At 36.6% G+C, this 18,668-nt stretch overlaps 1 protein-coding gene across 5 annotated transcripts in view; it reads right to left on the bottom strand.

Annotated features, from left to right (window-relative positions):
- Positions 1-18,668, bottom strand: part of col16a1 (collagen, type XVI, alpha 1) — a 350,415-nt gene that overhangs the window by 109,665 nt on the left and 222,082 nt on the right. For all 5 annotated transcript variants that reach the window (XM_039740383.1, XM_039740384.1, XM_039740386.1 and 2 more), the window contains 5 exons: positions 17,635-17,670; positions 17,315-17,350; positions 15,667-15,789; positions 12,246-12,290; positions 19-54 (listed from right to left, as the gene is read on the bottom strand). In XM_039740383.1, the coding sequence (XP_039596317.1) occupies positions 19-54; positions 12,246-12,290; positions 15,667-15,789; positions 17,315-17,350; positions 17,635-17,670 (276 nt within the window). The remainder of the gene's footprint in view (positions 1-18; positions 55-12,245; positions 12,291-15,666; positions 15,790-17,314; positions 17,351-17,634; positions 17,671-18,668) is intronic.

The following is an 18,668-nucleotide window of genomic DNA, read 5'->3' as shown; positions in this document are numbered from 1 at the left end:
GAAACTTATGCTACCTACCGTCCTCCCATCTTTTCCTTTGTCACCACTGTCACCCTGCAAAAAAAAAAAAAAAAACAAACATAGGCCACAACCTCAGACATTGCTGCAATATATCGTATATTAACTTTTTGTTAAAGTAAGAAGAAGCTTCTAAAATCATAAGCACTTATGATCATAAGGGCAGTTAATTATAGAACAATTATTTTCTTATTTATCTGTTTCTAATGAACATATTGTTGAATAATCATAATAAGGGATTAATCCTCCAAGTGCTTACCAGCCTCTTCAGGCAGTGGTTACATGGCCTTGAATGCTATTTACTATGGTAATTATGGCTATTAAAGAAAACAGCTTTTACTACAAATATTAAGCAAGCTGGCTATAAGCAAAAATGGCAAGGATGAATTAATAAAACAACTTGTACACTGAAATGTGAAAGATATGATTGTGTATGTATTCTCAAAACACATTGTATAATTATTTATGTACTGCCTGTTCCCAATACTATAAGTCAGGAAGAATGCACTAAGCTAATGTGACAATTGATGTTCAGCTGCAGTTCATCAAATATGCCCTACTGCTAATATTATTATTTCAGTTCAGTCCCCTTTACATTGTTCTTAAGATTCTACAATAGCTGTACAATGTGACCATGTCAAGGTTTATTTCTATATTAAGGAGCAGAGAGTTATGTATGGATGGAGACTTGGGCTTGGTGGACACACTCTTAAACACTTTAGTATAATGATGATTTATTAGCTGCATTTTGTCTGGTTAACTATTTTTAAGAACACATTTTCACTGTTTTTTTTATAAAAAGTAATTAGGTATACATTTTGTGAGTCATTACAATACAGGAATTATTTTACATATTTAAATTGTGCAAACATTCATGTATTTCACATGTTGGATTGAGTTTAATTTTGGCAAAGATAGCTCCTACAGGGGCTTCTAGAATATAATAGACTCTGCCTTCAGGTATGGTGCCCCAAACGTCAAAGACAGAAAAGACTGTCCTGGGATACAAAGGGGCAAGGATATCACTTCTGTTTGATTAGTCTTTTGGGATGTATATCAAAAATGTCCATAAGAAGCCATTAAAATATTACACACAACAATCAAAAAGTTATAATTGACTGAATAAATGACTCAAAAAGGACTATTCATCCTGCAGATACAGTTGGAGCCATTGAATAGTACAATTTTTTTAGAAGAATGTTTAAGACAACTCAAAGATAATCCTATTATGCACTACTTAAACTAGTCTTTTAAACTAGGTGCACATTTTTCTTTGATTTTTCTGATGAAATCAATAAAAAAGTGGTACTATGTTTATCTAAACAGCTTCCACATTTACCTTTTTTTTTACCTATAATACAAAAAGTTCTTCACAGTTTACCTGGTTGCCTGTTTACTAAACTTTAATCACTGATGCTGTTTTACCGTTGACCTTCATTTAGCTCACTTTCTTACATTTTTACAATCCTATATTAAGGACTCAGTGGACTTTATAAGTTACCTACAACGAATGACTTATTACAATGGCTATATAATGATTATTATGAACACACATTTCAAAATTACTCCTAATTTCTGGATGCAACATACTTCTCTCAATCTTCCTTTTCTGCATGGTCATGGACTGTTACAATATCATTACATGAACTTATAAGCAATAAGCTTAAGTCCACTTTGCTACAGAGTATAACATGCATTCAATGAATGTCTGAAAAGTCTTCAATCAGGCAACAGCCTCCAGACCCAAAAGGGAGACACTATAAGGTTTCAAATGGCACTAAGCATTTACCTTTCTGTGCTGTAAGGCTGATTTGATACGGTAGCATTTCTAAACGCAAGATTGAACAGAATGCAAGCAGATTCAAGCAGCTGGCAAACCATTCTCTAATAAAGAAACTGACTTCATAGGTTTAGGAGCTCACAGGAAAGCTAATAACATGTTCTGATCAAATACCTGTTGTGTGTTAATCTTGAAAATGAAAGAGAACATGGCAGATGCATTGTTACAAAGGAGAAAATCTGTACTTTTACATATAACTGGAACTAAAGTTACTTTTTTTAATTAATGGAGATTTTTATTTGGACTTCCTACAAACTGTATTCTTATTTCAAGAGCATCATGCCACACTAATTGCAGTGTTATTAACACTGCAGGTTAGAATTCTACGTATGTCCACTAAGGCTGTAAGATTAAATGTCACTCTTTGATTAATTCAAATGTATTGAAAAAACAGATCTTATTTGAATACCAGCTCTGAAATTTGAATGTAAACAAACAGTTGTTTGTTTTTAACTTGCAAGAATCTCCAAATTGCCCAGGAAGGTAAATGCAATATTTCAGTATTTAACAGATTGGGTTTTACACACCATGTCCAGGAGCAACCTACTAGCATTTCCAAGTGGTTAGCTTCTTGCCAAGCATTAGTAAAACAGATAGCCCTTGGTGTCTTAAACACAACCCATTCACAGAGCATTTGGGGACAGATTGTCCTACCTCTGCTGCCCTGCTCTTGGATCTAATGGCGTCATAAAAGTTATTCTTGTGTCATGGCAGACCTATTTAGCACTGTTAACCAACTGTTTTATTATTAAAACATCTTTCCCACTTAAGCAGCTTATTAATTAACTCAACTGGGTTATGCATGTGGTGTAGGTTTATAAATGAAGCTTCTTTGGGTTTTAGGAAGGAAAGAGAGAGAGAGAGAGAGAGAGAGAGAGAGAGAGAGAAAGGAAGGGGTGGGTTCGGTTGCTTATAAGAAATATAATTGTAAGCTAACCATCTAAGTAGTAAATGTAAATAGTTTGTATCTCACCATAAACTTTGAAGTTAGACAGCTATGTTAGTGTGGTTCTCCTACCTTGCTTGTTTTGTGTCATTTTCTCCTTATTTTATGTGTTGTGTTTTTTGACAATAAATGGAGCCTGTTTTTATTTAGATTTTGTATTTTGTCTCCCTCTCTCTCTCTCACTTGTGTACGGCCTATTTATATATCCCTAGACTTTTTGGTAGGCTGTAACATATTGGGTGGTTGTCTGGGATCTTTGAGTATTTTTGTGCACTTTGAGTTGTAATTGGCTTTGTTTTGGCTAGAGTGGTTTTGGTGGTCCTGTGTTGACTCTGGAGTTGAGTTTATTTTTCTCTAAGTGCTTTATTATATATATATATATATATAAAAAAAGAAAAAAATTAAGAGCCTTTTTAAGTGGTAGTATATTCAGCACATCAGCAATTGTTTGGTAATAAAGTATTATGGATTTAATTAGTTGGTTAGTTGGAAGTTATTCCTTTAATTTTGAAGGGTCCATTTTTGTATATTGTAGCAGGTTTTTACTTTTAGTGTTATTATTAATTTTGATTTGCATGAGTTTACTAGTGCTCCCACTGTTAAGCTTGTAAGAGTGAAATTAAGTCTGAACTTAAGCGTAATTTAATAACATTGGGGGTACTGTTTGACAGGGAGGCTTCAGCAAGTATTGTGGAAGGTGATGTTGCATTGCCTGATACTTGTGCTAAGGCAGAACCCACATTGCCTTCAGAAGCTGCTGTTGTAACACAGCCAGGTGAGGTAGCTGAGCATTGTTTTGATGTTCCTGTCGAAAATACAGCTACTATAGTTCGTTTGAGAGAATTTGATCTTGAGTTAAAATGTCAAGAATTTAAATTACAGGAGCTTAGAGTGGAAGAAATGAAAGTCAGAGAGCGTGGAAGAAAAGTGGCTATGGAAATGGAGATGAGAAGGATGGAATTTGAAAGTAGACGAACCACTCGACTTCGTGAACTTGAAGTTGAGGCCTTAAATACTGACTATTCTCAACCTAATCCTCCTAATGATTTTGATATTAGCAAACACATTCATTTATTTCCTCCTTTTAAAGAAACTGAAGTCGATAAGTATTTTACCGTATTTGAACATGTTGCAACTGTATTACATTGGCTAAAAGATGTCTGAACATTATTGTTGCAATGCAAATTAAGTGGAAAAGCACAAGAAGTGTGTTCTGCTCTTTTGGCTGAACAGAGTCTAAATTATGAAGTGGTGAAAAATTCTGTGTTGTGGGCTTATGAGCTGGTTCCAGAGGCATATCGACAAAAGTTCAGACATCATAAGAAACAGGTTAATCAAACTTTTGTGGAGTTTGCTCGAGAAAAGGAAAACCTTTTTGATAGATGGTGTGCATCTCAAAGTGTTAAACAATTTCAACAGCTTCGATTTAATCTTGCTTGAGGATTTTAAAAATTGCCTTCCAGAACGAATTGTGACCTATTTAAATGAGTAAAAAGTTTTAAAAGTCTCTGAAGCAGCTGTATTAGGTGATGAATTTGTTCTTACCCATAAAACTGTATTAACTCCACAAAAATATTCTGGTGAGGAAATAATAAAAAAACAGAGGTTTGGATAGAGGTTTGAATGGGTCCTCTTATCAGAATTTATTACAGGATAAATCAGTGACTTCTAGTAATGTAGCAGTAGACCAAAAGTGTGTTTGTTTTTATTGTAGAAAGCCGGATCATATAACTTCTAATTGTGTGATGTTGAAAAAGAAATATCAAGATCTAAAAAGTGTGGTTCTGGTACAACTTGAAGAAAAGTCTGAGTGGTTGTTTGTTAGTGTGGGTTATGAGCCATTTATTACAAATGGCTCAGTAACAACATCTAACCATCCTAATGTTCAAAAGCCTGTTAAAATGTTAAGGGATACAGGTGCCTGTCAATTCTTTTTGTTAGAAGGAGTTGTACCTCTCTCTGAGAAGACATCAAAAGGATCAAGTGTATTAGTGCAAGGTTTTGAAATGGGCTTTGTGAATGTTCCACTTCATACAATGATTTTGAAATCTGACTTAGTGTCAGGGCTTGTTACTGTTGGAGTGTGCCCTAGATTTCCTTTGGTGGGGGTTACATTCATACTGGGCAATAACTTGGCTGAAGGTAATGTGTCACCTGTTCCAGAGGTTTTGGAAAACCATATACCACCTTGTTCTGATGAACTGGCATGCCAGTTTCCTCAAGTGTTTTCTGTATGTGTTGTTACTCGTGCACAATCCAAAAGACCTGGAGTAGATAGTTCTGAGGAATTGGACGTGAATTTATCAAACTGTTCTTAATGATATTGATCAGAGAGTATCGGACTTCCAGTTGTCGACACTGCCTGAAGATGAGAAAAACTTGACAATTAAAACCAAATGAGACTGTAACTGAAGACTTATTGCCTTGGTCGATTTCACGAGGGCAATTTATTATGGAGCAAAACAGTGACCCTGAACTTTCATAATTTTTCTCTAATGTTGTGTCTAAGGAAAAATTGAGTGAACTGTCTATTGCTTATTTTGTTGAAAATGGAATTTTAATGTGTAAATGTTAATCATCTGCTTTAACTCCTGAATGGGATGTAAAATATCAAATCGTTGTTCCTATTTTATATCGGTTAAATGTGTTATCTGTTACCCATGATCATTATTTAGCTGGTCATTTGGGAATAAAAAAAACATGTGACCGAACACTTAGGCATATCTAGGTCTGATGTTAAACGTTATTGTGAAACATGCACTTTTTTGTCAAATGGTTGGAAAACTAAATGAAGATTCCCTCCGCTCCATTGTATCCAATCCCAGTAATAGGGGAACCTTTTGAAAATATTATTATTGATTGTGTTGGTCCATTGCCTAGAACAAAATCTGGAAATCAGTATTTATTAACTATTATGTGCAGGGCCACAAGATATCCTGAGGCTATTCCTGTAAAAAAACGTACTGCCTCTGTTATTGTAAAGGCTTTGGTGACTTTTTTCTATATTTGGTTTACCTAAAGTTATGCAGTCAGATCAAGGGTCTAATTTCATGTCTAAATTGTTTGCCCAAGTTTTACAGCAGTTAGCAGTAAAGCATAAAATATCAAGTGCTTATTATCCAGAATCTCAAGGGGTTTTAGAATGGTTCCATCAGACCCTGAAGTCTATGCTGCGCAATTATTATCAGTTTGAGAGAGACTGGGATGAGGGTATCCCTTTTGTATTTGCTATAAGAGAGGTAGCTCAAGATTCTCTAGGATTTAGTCCTTCAGAGCTTGTATTTGGTCATACTGTATAGGGACCTTTAACATTGCTAAAAGAGATGGACGTCTGAAACCTCAGCTACTACTAAAAACATATTGGATTGCTTGTGATTTTTGTCACAAACTGATCTATGCTTGTTAAATAGCTAAAAAAAACTTTGGAGTACTCTCAAAGAAAAATGAAGCACTATTTTGATAAGAAATCTGTGAGTCGAAGTTTTCAGCCATGGGATAAAGTATTAGTTCTATTGTCTGTCCCTGGTTCTGCTTTGAAAGCTAGTTTTTCTGGTCCTTACGTAATTAATAGAAAAGTGAGTGACCGAGACTATCTCATCCATACTCCTGATCATAAACGTAAAACTAGATTATGTCATGTTAATATATTAAAACTGTATCAAAGTCGGGTGGAAGATTGTTTAAAGGATAAACAGGGGGTTAAGTTGGGTGGCCTTGAAACCTCTGTAGTGTTAGCTGTGCCTATCACATCTGAGGATGGGTCATCTATGTGCTATGCACATGTGAGCAGCAAGTTATTAAATTCTAAAATATTACGTAATCTTCAAGAGTTTTAATCTTATTTACCTGAATCTTTTTTTTCATCTTTTGGATTCTTTTTTTTTTTTTTTTATTTATTTATTAATTTTATTACAATCAATACATAGCAATCAAGTTTTTACAAAAAAAAAAAAAAGAATTATGCTAAGAACAGATCGATCCCCACCCTTGAGAGAGAGAGCAAGCCAAACGGTGTAAAATTTAAGGCTTTTAAAAATACCTAAATCAACAAATTCTCTGTGCTTTATAAAATCATTTCAAAATATTACTGATTAGATCCTGCCATGTTTTGAAAAAAGTCTGCACAGATCCTCTAACTGAGTATTTGATTTTTCCAATTTTAAATAATATAACACATCAGTTTCCCACTGACTTAAAAGAGGAGAGTTTGGGTTCTTCCAGTTTATCAGAATAAGTCTGCGTGCCAACAGTGTAGTGAATGCAATCACAGTTTGTTTGTCTTTCTCCACTTTAAGACCCTCTGGAAGAACCCCAAACACAACTGTTAATGGGTTAGGAGGGATTGTGAGTCCAAGACTGTCTGAGAGGTAATTAAAAATTTTTGTCCAGAATAATGTTAATTTGGAGCAGGCCCAGAACATGTGACCTAGTGAGGCTGGGGCTTGGTTGCAACGTTCGCAGGTTGGATCATGTCCTGGAAACATTTTGGAGAGTTTTAGTCGAGACAGATGTGCTCGATATATAATTTTGAGTTGTATAATTGTATGCTTTGTGCATATGGAGCTTGAGTGAATTCTCTGCATTGCTACTTTCCACTCCTTTTCTGATATATTAATTGAGAGGTCATTTTCCCAGTGTCCTCTTGGATCTTTGAAAGGAAGGGATTGTAAAAGGATTTTATATATTGTAGAGATGGAGTCTAACTCCTTGAAATTGAGCAATAATTTTTCCAGCGTGGATGAGGGTGCAAGATGAGGAAAATCTGGAAGGTTCTGTTTAACAAAGTTCCTGATTTGAAGATAGTGAAAGAAATTTGTAGCTGGAATGTTAAATTTGGAACGTAATTGTTCATAGGATGCAAAGACGTTGTCTATATAAAGGTCTCTAAGCAAGTTAATTCCAAGTTTTTCCAGATATTAAAAACTGCATATGTTTGTGAGGGTTGAAAGAGGTGGTTCTTTTGCAGGGGTGCCACAGAAAGAAGCTTCTCCGTCTTAAAATGCTTTCTACATTGGTTCCAGATTCTAAGTGAGTGGAGCACAATTGGGTTATTAGTGTATTGCCGATAACGTGTGTTATTTACCTGAATCTGAGCGTGCTGATATTGTAAGTCTTATAGCTGCTCATTCTGGGCTTTTTTCCTACTTGTACAAATGTGTTGTTTCATGATATTGAGGTACACCAAGTACAGCCAATTAAACAGCATGCTTATAGGGTTAATACTGTTAAATGTATACTTATGGGTAAAAAAGTTGAATATTTGTTGGAAAATGGTCTTGCTGTTCACAGTAGTAGTCCATGGAGTCCACCATGTATTTTAGTACCTAAGACAAATGGGACTTATCGGTTTTATACTGATTATCGAAATGTAAATGCAGTTACTAAACCTGATTCATTCCCTCTTCAAAGAATGGATGATTGTATTGATAGAGTTGGCTCGGCTTGCTATGTGAGTAAATTTGATCTGTTAAAAGGATATTGGCAGGTGCTTCTGACTCCACGTGCTTCTGAAATTTCTGTATTTGTTACACCGGATTGTTTCCTTCAATATAAAGTGATGGCACTTTGAGTGATGAATGCTCCTGCCACATTTCAATGATTAATGATAATTGTACTAGCAGGATTATAAAATTGTGAGGTCTATTTGGGTGATCTAGTGGTTTATTCCAAAAGCTGGACAGAACATCTACATACTAGCGCCTTATTTGAAAGGGGAGGCGCTGAGGGCCTATTATGACCTGACTGAGGAGCAGGCTGCCGAGTACACCACCGTCAAGTTAGTGGTGTTCAAGCACTACAGCTTATCAGCACTCAGCAGCCGAGGGACTGGCGTAAGTGGCAGTTTGACCTTGAGAGGACTATAAGAACGTAGGCCTTCGAGGTCTGGAGTAAGCTGGGGTGCTGGCTATGGCCCAATGTCAATTCTGCCCAGCAAGTGCTTGAGCAGCTGGCCTGTGAGACCTTTGTAACTGTCCTCCCAGATAATTTCACCCAGGAGGTTCGCCGGCAGAACTACACTACCAAAGACACCCTGATTGAAGTGGTGGAAAGGCACTGGGTGGTCTGTAAGTCAGGAGGGTCAGATGGGTCTTCACACCAGCCTAGACAGATACATGCTACAGCCCATGAGCCCCTTCGACAAACCACAGATACTCCGACTAAAAGAAGAGAGAAGACCTAGAGTTCCCCTCAGCCCTGTTTCAAGTGGGGGGGGATTGGACATATATTCCCAGCCTGCCCAGCCGAACCAATGGATTGCTCACACGGCATAGGAGAAGGGTTCTGTGCCCTAATGAACCCTTTGTCTCTTCCTCATACGGGTGTTGTTTTGGTGAATGATCACTGGGTAACCATGATGTTTGACTCGGGGAGTAACATCTCCATTGTTGCCCGCCCCTTGGTTCTACCGTGACAATGGCTACAACTTAAGACCAGTCTGAGATGTATACATGGGGATACCCGTGTAGTTTTACTTCAGATTTTTTTTTTTTTTAGTCTTAAGTGCTCTTATCTAAGGTGGTTTGGTGAGCCCCCTTTGGCGAAGCTTACTTACTCTCTTTATTATGTCCATATAGTCCATCATGTTCACTTTGTTCTTCTGACTCTTTGCTGTTAACCATTCTACCGTGCAGATTGTGCACTATGGGTGATAGGACTTTTTGTGTATTAAAGCCACAATTATGGAATTCCCTGCCTTTGGAACTCAGTACATGTACCTCACTTTCTGTTTTAAACTTAAAACTTACCTTTTTAATATTGATTTTTGTTCATCTTGTTAATTGTGTTTGTATGTATATTAGACTGTTTCATGTTAAGTATATTTGATGTACAGTGTCCTTGGGAACCTTGAAAGGTGTTTTTAAATAAAATTTATGATGATTATTATTACATTTTGGACCTGTATTTCATAAAACTGAGTTTAGTATACATCATTTCATAATACTGATTTGCAGAGAGAAGCAGAGTTGTACTTACAAAATATGTGGGTTATATTGCATTTGTATGGTAATTATTAATAATGCACTTATGCTTTTCTACTTATCAACTGAATTACATTGACTTTACTGTTCATCTTACTAATATATTGCTTTTACTTCTAATTTTTTTCAGTTCTTTTCCCAACAAAAAGGAGTTGAAATTGGGGCATATAGTTAATTTGCACACTGCATTTCCTATTTTGAACAACAATATGTCATTTCTGTTTTATTGTATTGATGATTTATGTTCTTGGTATTTAATGCAGAGGTTAATTCATTATTTAGTTTTTACAATTTCATTAACAGTTGAGATCATCAATTATTTTTGCGACATAATTATTTTACTTCTATTACCCTTTTTAGCCAGGACAAAATGTTTTAAAGATAGCTTTTTCAGTTCACACTTTATGGAAAACCTACTGATAATACTTTACGTCATGCTTACTGTTTCTGCCCTAAATCATTAATCAATAATTTAAGTGCTCTTTTTCCCCATTATGTCATATCTGTTCTATCAAAACTTAGTCTTAGTTTATATTACTTAGAAGAATTACTTACAAATGGGTTACTCTACATCAGGGGTGCCCACACTTTTTCGGCATGCGAGCTACTTTTAAAATGACCAGGTCAAAATGATCTACCTACTTTAAAAATGCTATATATAGATAGATAGATAGATAGATAGATAGATAGATAGATAGATAGATAGATAGATAGATAGATATACACACTGAGTATACTTTATACATAAAATATATGCTGTCATACCTTGCATAACTGAATAAACTTTATGGCACAATAACAATTCAATACATTTATGGTCACTACAGTATTTGGATTTAATAATCTTCATGTGGGAAAAGGCTGACTCACATAAATAAGTAGAGTCGAATAATGCAGTCAAGGAGGTAGCACACTTCTTATGCTTAATGATCGAGTGACTCACCCGGAACGATGCTTCAGTGTGTCTGCCTTTGCTTTTGAATTCAGCCGAGTGAAAAATGACGGCTATCCGATTAACTGTGATTTTAGTTCCCTCTCCTTTCTCTTTCTCAGATGGCTTTTTGGAAGGAAGTCAGTTTCATAGTTTTTATGAACAGTTCAAAAGTGCCTTTCCCGATTTTCCTTCCATGGAATAGCAATGATAGATTGGCAGATCAGACAAACACACTTCAATTGTAACATTGTGAGAAAAAAAATCCTCTTACAATTCCTTATCCAGCCCATACCCTCCCCAAACAATTTTTTTTTTAAATCCCTTCTTTAGTCGATATAAATTGGAAGGCTAACTAGATCACAGCCTGAATTTTGCAGTAGCTTGTGCGTTTGATCGTACGGATGACCAGTGTGTTAGAAGAAATGAGATCTCAGACTGTATGTCAATCAAGTGGAAAATGCCATAGGGAGGATATATGATAGACTGAATATTAAAAACAATTTTTTTGAATGCAACGCGATCTACCTGCACTACCTTTGCGATCGACGCATTAGGCACCCCAGCTCTACATAATTAACAAATATATTCCATTTATACTCTTTATTATGTAGACCTTAACAGAATTGCCCAAATCTCATTTAGTTATCAGACTGTCAGGGTTGACCACTGTTGTAGTTCAGTTCTTCTTCTTTCTTTTATATCTATAACCCCAGGCAATTAGATAGAGCACCAGCACAGGCGTGAGAAAAGTTACAACTTTTTTATGTATTATACTGTACAGGATCAGTTATATAGTGTCATAAAACTAAATCAGAATAACATGTTAACAACATACAACTTGGCACTGCTGGATGTTTATTCTTTTCCAGGCAGACTATTCCTTGTGTTGCTTGAAATGTTGACTATAACTCAGAGCCATTCTTGGATTGACATTTCCCACCTAATGTCTTCTTTTTCTGAACAGCTTTATTACTGATCTTATAGTCTCTAGTGTACTCTAAAAATGTATGTGTGGCCCATAGATATTCTACACGATGGGCAAAAAAAGACTGTTAATAAACCATGCTGTATGTAACCGGTATATGGCTTTAGCTTGTATGAGTGGACTCCAGTATTGATGTTATATATACAGTATATATTTCTCTATATGCATTCATAAATGCCAGTTATAACCTGGCTCCTGTATCATTTAAATTAATTTAGTCATGTGCCTGTGTGAATTATCAAATAACTGATGAGCATTTAGATGGCTACAACTTGAGATGGCAGCCTGATAATTATAAGAAAACAAGGATTTCTGGTATGAATACCAATTCAATAAAAGCATGTTATTTATCTTCTCTGGTTAACAGAAATTTTGGATGAAAAACTAATCTTGATCAGTTTCATGAAAAATCCACAGATACACAGTATTTATGTACATCCGTTTTGTATGATTATGTTCTCTATTGTCACCTATTTACACAGGGCAAGTGTAAGATGCTTTACAAGAATGGAGACAATTGAACTAAGGTAAATAATACATACCTTTTCTCCTTTCTGCCCAGACAGTCCAGTAGCACCTGGTTCACCCTGCAATAACAAAAGAGAGCCTGATGAAGTGAGAAAATTCAACTTCTTACTTTTAAGTTATTCTGAAAATTTAAAACCAAACTGTGCATACTCATATTCTTAAAGAGGAAATATTGTACTGATGACCCAATAACAATTCTGAGTAGATTCCAAAAACACTAACTAACTTACTGACTCTTGTGTCGGATAAAAATTCACAACTGATGTCTATGCTTTGTCAGGAATGTTGATGCTATTTTGAAACCTGGAATTCTACTCAGATCTGACTTCATATACTGTATCTACAGTTAACAACCCACTGAAGGTGCTTTTAGAGTCTCATAGTGCATGGAGAATTGACTAGCATTTTCCTCAGACAATTTTTTTTGGTTGTACTTGTATCTGTTTCAGTGTCACCCTTGTCCTTTGTAAATAACTTGATGAACAACAACAACAACAACAACATTTATTTATATAGCACATTTTCATACAAATAGTAGCTCAAAGTGCTTTAAATATTAAAGAATAGAAAAATGAAAGACACAATTATAAAACAAAATAAATCAACATTAACATCGAATAAGAGTAAGGTTCAATGGCCAGGGGGGACAGAAAAAACAAAAAAACTCCAGACGGCTGGAGAAAAAATAAAATATAAAATCTGTAGGGAAATGTCTGTAAATGATTTGGAAAGGGACACACCTGTCTATATAAGGTCCCACAGTTGATAGTTCATGTCAGAGCACAAACCAAGCATGAAGTCAAAGGAATTGTCTGTAGACCTCCGAGACAGGATTGTCTCAAGGCACAAATCTGGGGAAGGTTACAGAAAAATGTCTGTTGCTTTGAAGGTCCCAATGAGCACAGTGTCTTCTATCATCCATAAGTGGAAGAAGTTCGAAACCACCAGGACTGTTCCTAGAGCTGGCCGGCCATCTAAACTGACCGATCGGGGGAGAAGGGCCTTAGTCAGGGAGGTGACCAAGAACCCGATGGTTCAAAAAGATTTGAGGCTGCAATTGCTGCCAAAGGTGCATCGACAAAGTATTGAGCAAAGGCTGTGAATACTTATGTACATGTGATTTCTCAGACAGAGACAGACACAAAAGCAAAAAGGAAAACCTAAGCCATGCTAAAGCTCTTTTTGGGATCTTGTTAATCTCAAGTTATTCTCAAATTATGAAAGTTTAACTTCAGAGCCTTTATACTTTTAACTGAATACTCCTGCTCTGTTCGGAGCTCTCAGTTCCCTAAAATGAAACTTATCCTAACTATTTACTTGTCCTAACATTAAAAACATACAGTGCATCCGGAAAGTATTCACAGCGCATCACTTTTTCCACATTTTGTTATGTTACAGCCTTATTACAAAATGGATTCAATTCATTTTTTTCCTCAGAATTCTACACACAACACCCCATAATGACAATGTGAAAAAAGTTTACTTCAGATTTTTGCAAATTTATTAAAAATTAAAAAAATGAAAAAGCACATGTACATAATTATTCACAGCCTTTGCCATGAAGCTCATAATTGAGCTCAGGTGCATCCTGTTTCCCCTGATCATCCTTGAGATGTTTCTGCAGCTTAATTGGAGTCCACCTGTGGTAAATACAGTTCATTGGACATGATTTGGAAAGGCACACACCTGTCTATATAAGGTCCCACAGTTGACAGTTCATGTCAGAGCACAAACCAAGCATGAAGTCAAAGGAATTGTCTGTAGACCTCCGAGACAGGATTGTCTCAAGGCACAAATCTGGGGAAGGTTACAGAAAAATGTCTGTTGCTTTGAAGGTCCCAATGAGCACAGTGTCTTCTATCATCCATAAGTGGAAGAAGTTCGAAACCACCAGGACTGTTCCTAGAGCTGGCCGGCCATCTAAACTGACCGATCGGGGGAGAAGGGCCTTAGTCAGGGAGGTGACCAAGAACCCGATGGTTCAAAAAGTCAGAGCTCCAGAGGTCCTCTGTGGAGAGAGGAGAACCTTCAAGAAGGACAACCATCTCTGCAGCAATCCACCAATCAGGCCTGTATGGTAGAGTGGCCAGACGGAAGCCACTCCTTAGTAAAAGGCACATGGCAGCCCGCCTGGAGTTTGCCAAAAGGCACCTGAAGGACTCTCAGACCATGAGAAACAAAATTCTCTGGTCTGATGAGACAAAGATTGAACTCTTTGGTGTGAATGCCAGGCATCACGTTTGGAAGAAACCAGGAACCGCTCATTACCAGGTCAATACCATCACTACAGTGAAGCATGGTGGTGGCAGCATCATGCTGTGGGGATGTTTTTCAGTGCCAGGAACTGGGAGACTAGTTAGGATAAAGGGAAAGATGACTGGAGCAATGTACAGAGACATCCTGGATGAAAACCTGCTCCAGAGCGCTCTTGACCTCAGACTGGGGTGACAGTTCACCTTTCAGCAGGACAACAACCCTAAGCACACAGCCAAGATATCAAAGGAGTGGCTTCAGGACAACTCTGTGAATGTCCTTGAGTGGCCCAGCCAGAGCCCAGACTTGAATCCGATTGAGCATCTCTGGAGAGATCTTAAAATGGCTGTGCACCGACGCTTCCCATCCAACCTGATGGACCTTGAGAGGTGCTGCAAAGAGGAATGGGCAAAACTGGCTAAGGATAGGTGTGCCAAGCTTGTGGCATCATATTCAAAAAGACTTGAGGCTGTAATTTCTGCCAAAGGTGCATCGACAAAGTATTGAGCAAAGGCTATGAATACTTATGTACTGTACATGTGATTTCTCAGTTTTTTATTTTTAATAAATTTGCAAAAACCTCAAGTAAACTTTGTTCACGTTGTCATTATGGGGTGTTATGTATAGAATTCTGAGGAAAAAAATGAATTAAATCCATTTTGGAATAAGGCTGTAACATAACAAAATGTGGAAAAAGTGATGCGCTGTGAACACTTTCCGGATGCACTGTAACAATCTCTCAAGGACCAATGTCTGCACACATCCATAGGAAAACAATTACAAGAGTATTGCAATTCAAGTTAGGAAAGAATCTACTACTCAAATGTCAGGGGAAAAAATAGTGTCCACCATTTGTGTCTGACTGTACATTAAATGACCTGATTTAAAAATAATTACTATTTTTTTCTTTACTTCATAAAAGATACTTTAGGCTTCACTTTTGAATAAATGTCTGCCTACTTACTTGTTTGTATTTAAAACAAAATAATACCTTTGATTTGGCACTTATTAATATTTTTTCAAAACATTTGTTGAGCTAATTCCTGGATTGTTGCTATAAAGTCACACCATCTACTATTTAGCTCCTATGTCTATTATTAGAGGAAGTATTTTCTATTGATAAGACTAAGTGTATATGTATTCATATTTTATTTTAATACTGAGGAAAAAAATTGTACTAACAGGACTTCCATGTTCTCCGATGCCAGTTTCCCCTTTCTCTCCTTTAGGCCCTTGCTTTGTAATAGAAGACTGGAGTGAAGCAGGAACAGAGGTGAAGTCAGGGCATCCCAAACAAGATTCACCCTAAATGAGCCAAAAGAACACTCATATAAACTCAACAGACAAAGCAATACAATTTCAATGATAAATTGATATGATCAACTGTGGGAGTTCAAGATATACTACATGCATTAGGCAACTGAAGTCCAATATTTTTTAGAATTTATTAATTATCTACCATTAATAAAAATATACATGGTGTGATGGCACGGGCTCCTGCAGCCTTGGCATCACCCATTTCCCAGGACATGCATAGTTATGTACTGAAATTAACTAGGACACAAATGCGAAGTCTTTTGCAATGTGCATTTATTCAAAACAAACCAGTTTCTCCAGAAGAGGGTACTACAATGCTTTATTAAATAATCTTTAAAAACATTATCTTAGTCAGGTTAAAACCAATAAATTATTCTAATAAATATGTTTAAAATGAAGATCAAAACCACCGAGTCAGACTCAGCTTAATTATCTCCCGCTTAAGCCCCAGTGTTTTCTCTCTCTTTCTCCTTCCCACCTGTCTCCTCTGCTCACCATCCCAAACTCCTCAGCAGCAACCATCTCTAGCATTCATCCCAGCCACATCAGCCAGTCACTGCTTGGAGCAGGACTCCATTATCCTGCCTTTTATCTGTCAGAACTCCTGGAACATTCAGTTGCTCCTGCTTCTCCTGATGCTCAACAGGAGCAACGCACCCCTGAAGTGCCATTTGTCTTGCTCCCTCGCAGGGCACATGATCGCCTAGCCTCCTTTCCACCACACCAGCTCAACCTCTGATTCTGCCACTTTTTTACTCTCTTGATTTTTCCCTTTCTGTCTTTCCCAGAACTTTTTTATATCTTGTGAGTGCCAGTGCTTTCACTAATGATGCACAGAGAGTCAATCAGGAATGGATATGCTGATGGTGCTTGGTCATCAGTAGGTAATCAGCAAATCTCCCCATTGAACACTCTGGGACTGCACAGCTTTTTGCTCGCATGCACCTACACTCCCAACATTTGAGCCTTAACTGATTCAAAATGAAATCTTGTGCCACCACGGAACCCTAAAATGCTTTGCCACGTTTCTCCCAAGATTTTGCAATACATAACAATCAACAGAAGACAAACTTAAGTGTGGGTAACTAGAGATGAACTGATGCAACACAGGAGTAGATTAACACATGGCAGTACTCTATTAGGATACTTCCAGTCATCCATGCTTATTAATGAGTCGAATCCAAAAAGGCTATGTCTTTTGAAAAAAAAAAAGCCCTTTTGGAAAGACATGAAATCATTTCTAAAATAATAAAATAAAACTGAAATTAAATAAATGAATTTAATTCTCCATACTAAGAAACCCCAAAATGATCTAAAATGCACTTCTAGGTATAATGGAGAAATGTATAAATCAAATGTAAAAAAATGAAATAAAAGAAAAAATGTATAAAATAACTAAAACCATAACACACACTTTGAAGAGGCAGTCTGTCAAATTTCTGATAGTCGATAATTCCAACACCACATAAGAAAAAAAAATTACAGAGAATCAATAAAAGTACATTTCACATACCTTTTCTCCTTTAACACCATCAACTCCATGGTCACCCTTAAAAAAAAAAAAAAAGACTTCTCACTATTTTCAAGTACAGGTAAGCTACACTGATGACCTGACCTGAACAGCAGACATTGATTGTACTTTTATAAAATAAAAGCCCCACAGCACAAGAAACTCAGAAATACTGTGCTTTAACTAGTGTAAGTGAATGAAATATTCATACCTGGCCGCAAACACTAAAAACTTTCTGCTGACTGTTTAAAACAGAAACTAGAGTGTTTAAGCAGCAACATTCAAATACAAAGTACTTGGGAGTCAATGGATTTCAGACATACCTTCTCACCCTTGCTTCCTGGAAGCCCGGATGCACCCTTAAAAAAGAAAAAAGATATGAATTACTTTGTCTCAGCAAAACAAATATAACCACAACAGCACTCTTTGGTGGCTCTGAAATACTCTGAAATTTAGACAGTAGACAGAAATTCATTCAAACAAACATTTGTATTTAGTGCATACTACAAGCAAGCAAGACAAAGAAATATTGCAGTCTTTCATTAACTACAAGAAACAGCACATATTTAAAATTATGTTGATTTCGTTCAAAGTACAAGGTAAGCTGAGTTGTGCACTGTGCAGATGAAGCAAGACCCACTGGTCAAATGATTATAACAATTACACAATAATTAAAGCCCCTGATTTTCCTCTCACTTAACCTGAATCAATATGATTTAATGCACACTGGGTAATTTCTTTTAATTATACCATAGGTCTTTACTCTGAAGGGAGCTGTTCTGTCCTCTTTCACTTCGAAGCATTTCATAATTACAGGCCTGCTAATGGAAAAGAAAAAGCTGGTAACAGGTCTTTTTTTGGCCTTTGCAAATGCTCAGTGGCTCAAAAAATGTAGTTCATGGTTCTTTTAAAATGGCTATCAGACGTGACTTGAAACAACACCTAGACTGTTTGACATAAAAGAGCTTTGGTGTACTAGTTGGCTGTTTATTAGTTATGGCACAGGTAATCAGCATGTGCTGATGGTATGCTTTTTATCAAGCGACACACCCATGCAGAAGCCCAGTCTGCTCATATTAGTATTGATGTTAGGCCACTTAAGATCATTTCACTTTATTTTACTTTATTGTTATCTGTTTTCTGTATTATGAAGACAATGTTTCAAATTCTTTACTTTAACTTGACAATTTATTATTAGGATATACAGCAGAATATATACCCTAAAATTGAGCAGTTAGTGTGATGGTAAACACTTGGTAAACTGTCTTTATGCAACTCACACACTTGTTTACACCAAGTTTCTCTGAGAATTCTGGTTTCCTATAAAAGAAGTCACATCATTTTAATGGGCATCCCA

This window comes from Polypterus senegalus, chromosome 17 (assembly GCF_016835505.1).
Source record: "Polypterus senegalus isolate Bchr_013 chromosome 17, ASM1683550v1, whole genome shotgun sequence".
Lineage (NCBI taxonomy): Eukaryota > Metazoa > Chordata > Cladistia > Polypteriformes > Polypteridae > Polypterus > Polypterus senegalus.
Note: the sequence above shows the minus strand (reverse complement) of the source record. Positions and strands in the feature narration are given on the sequence as shown.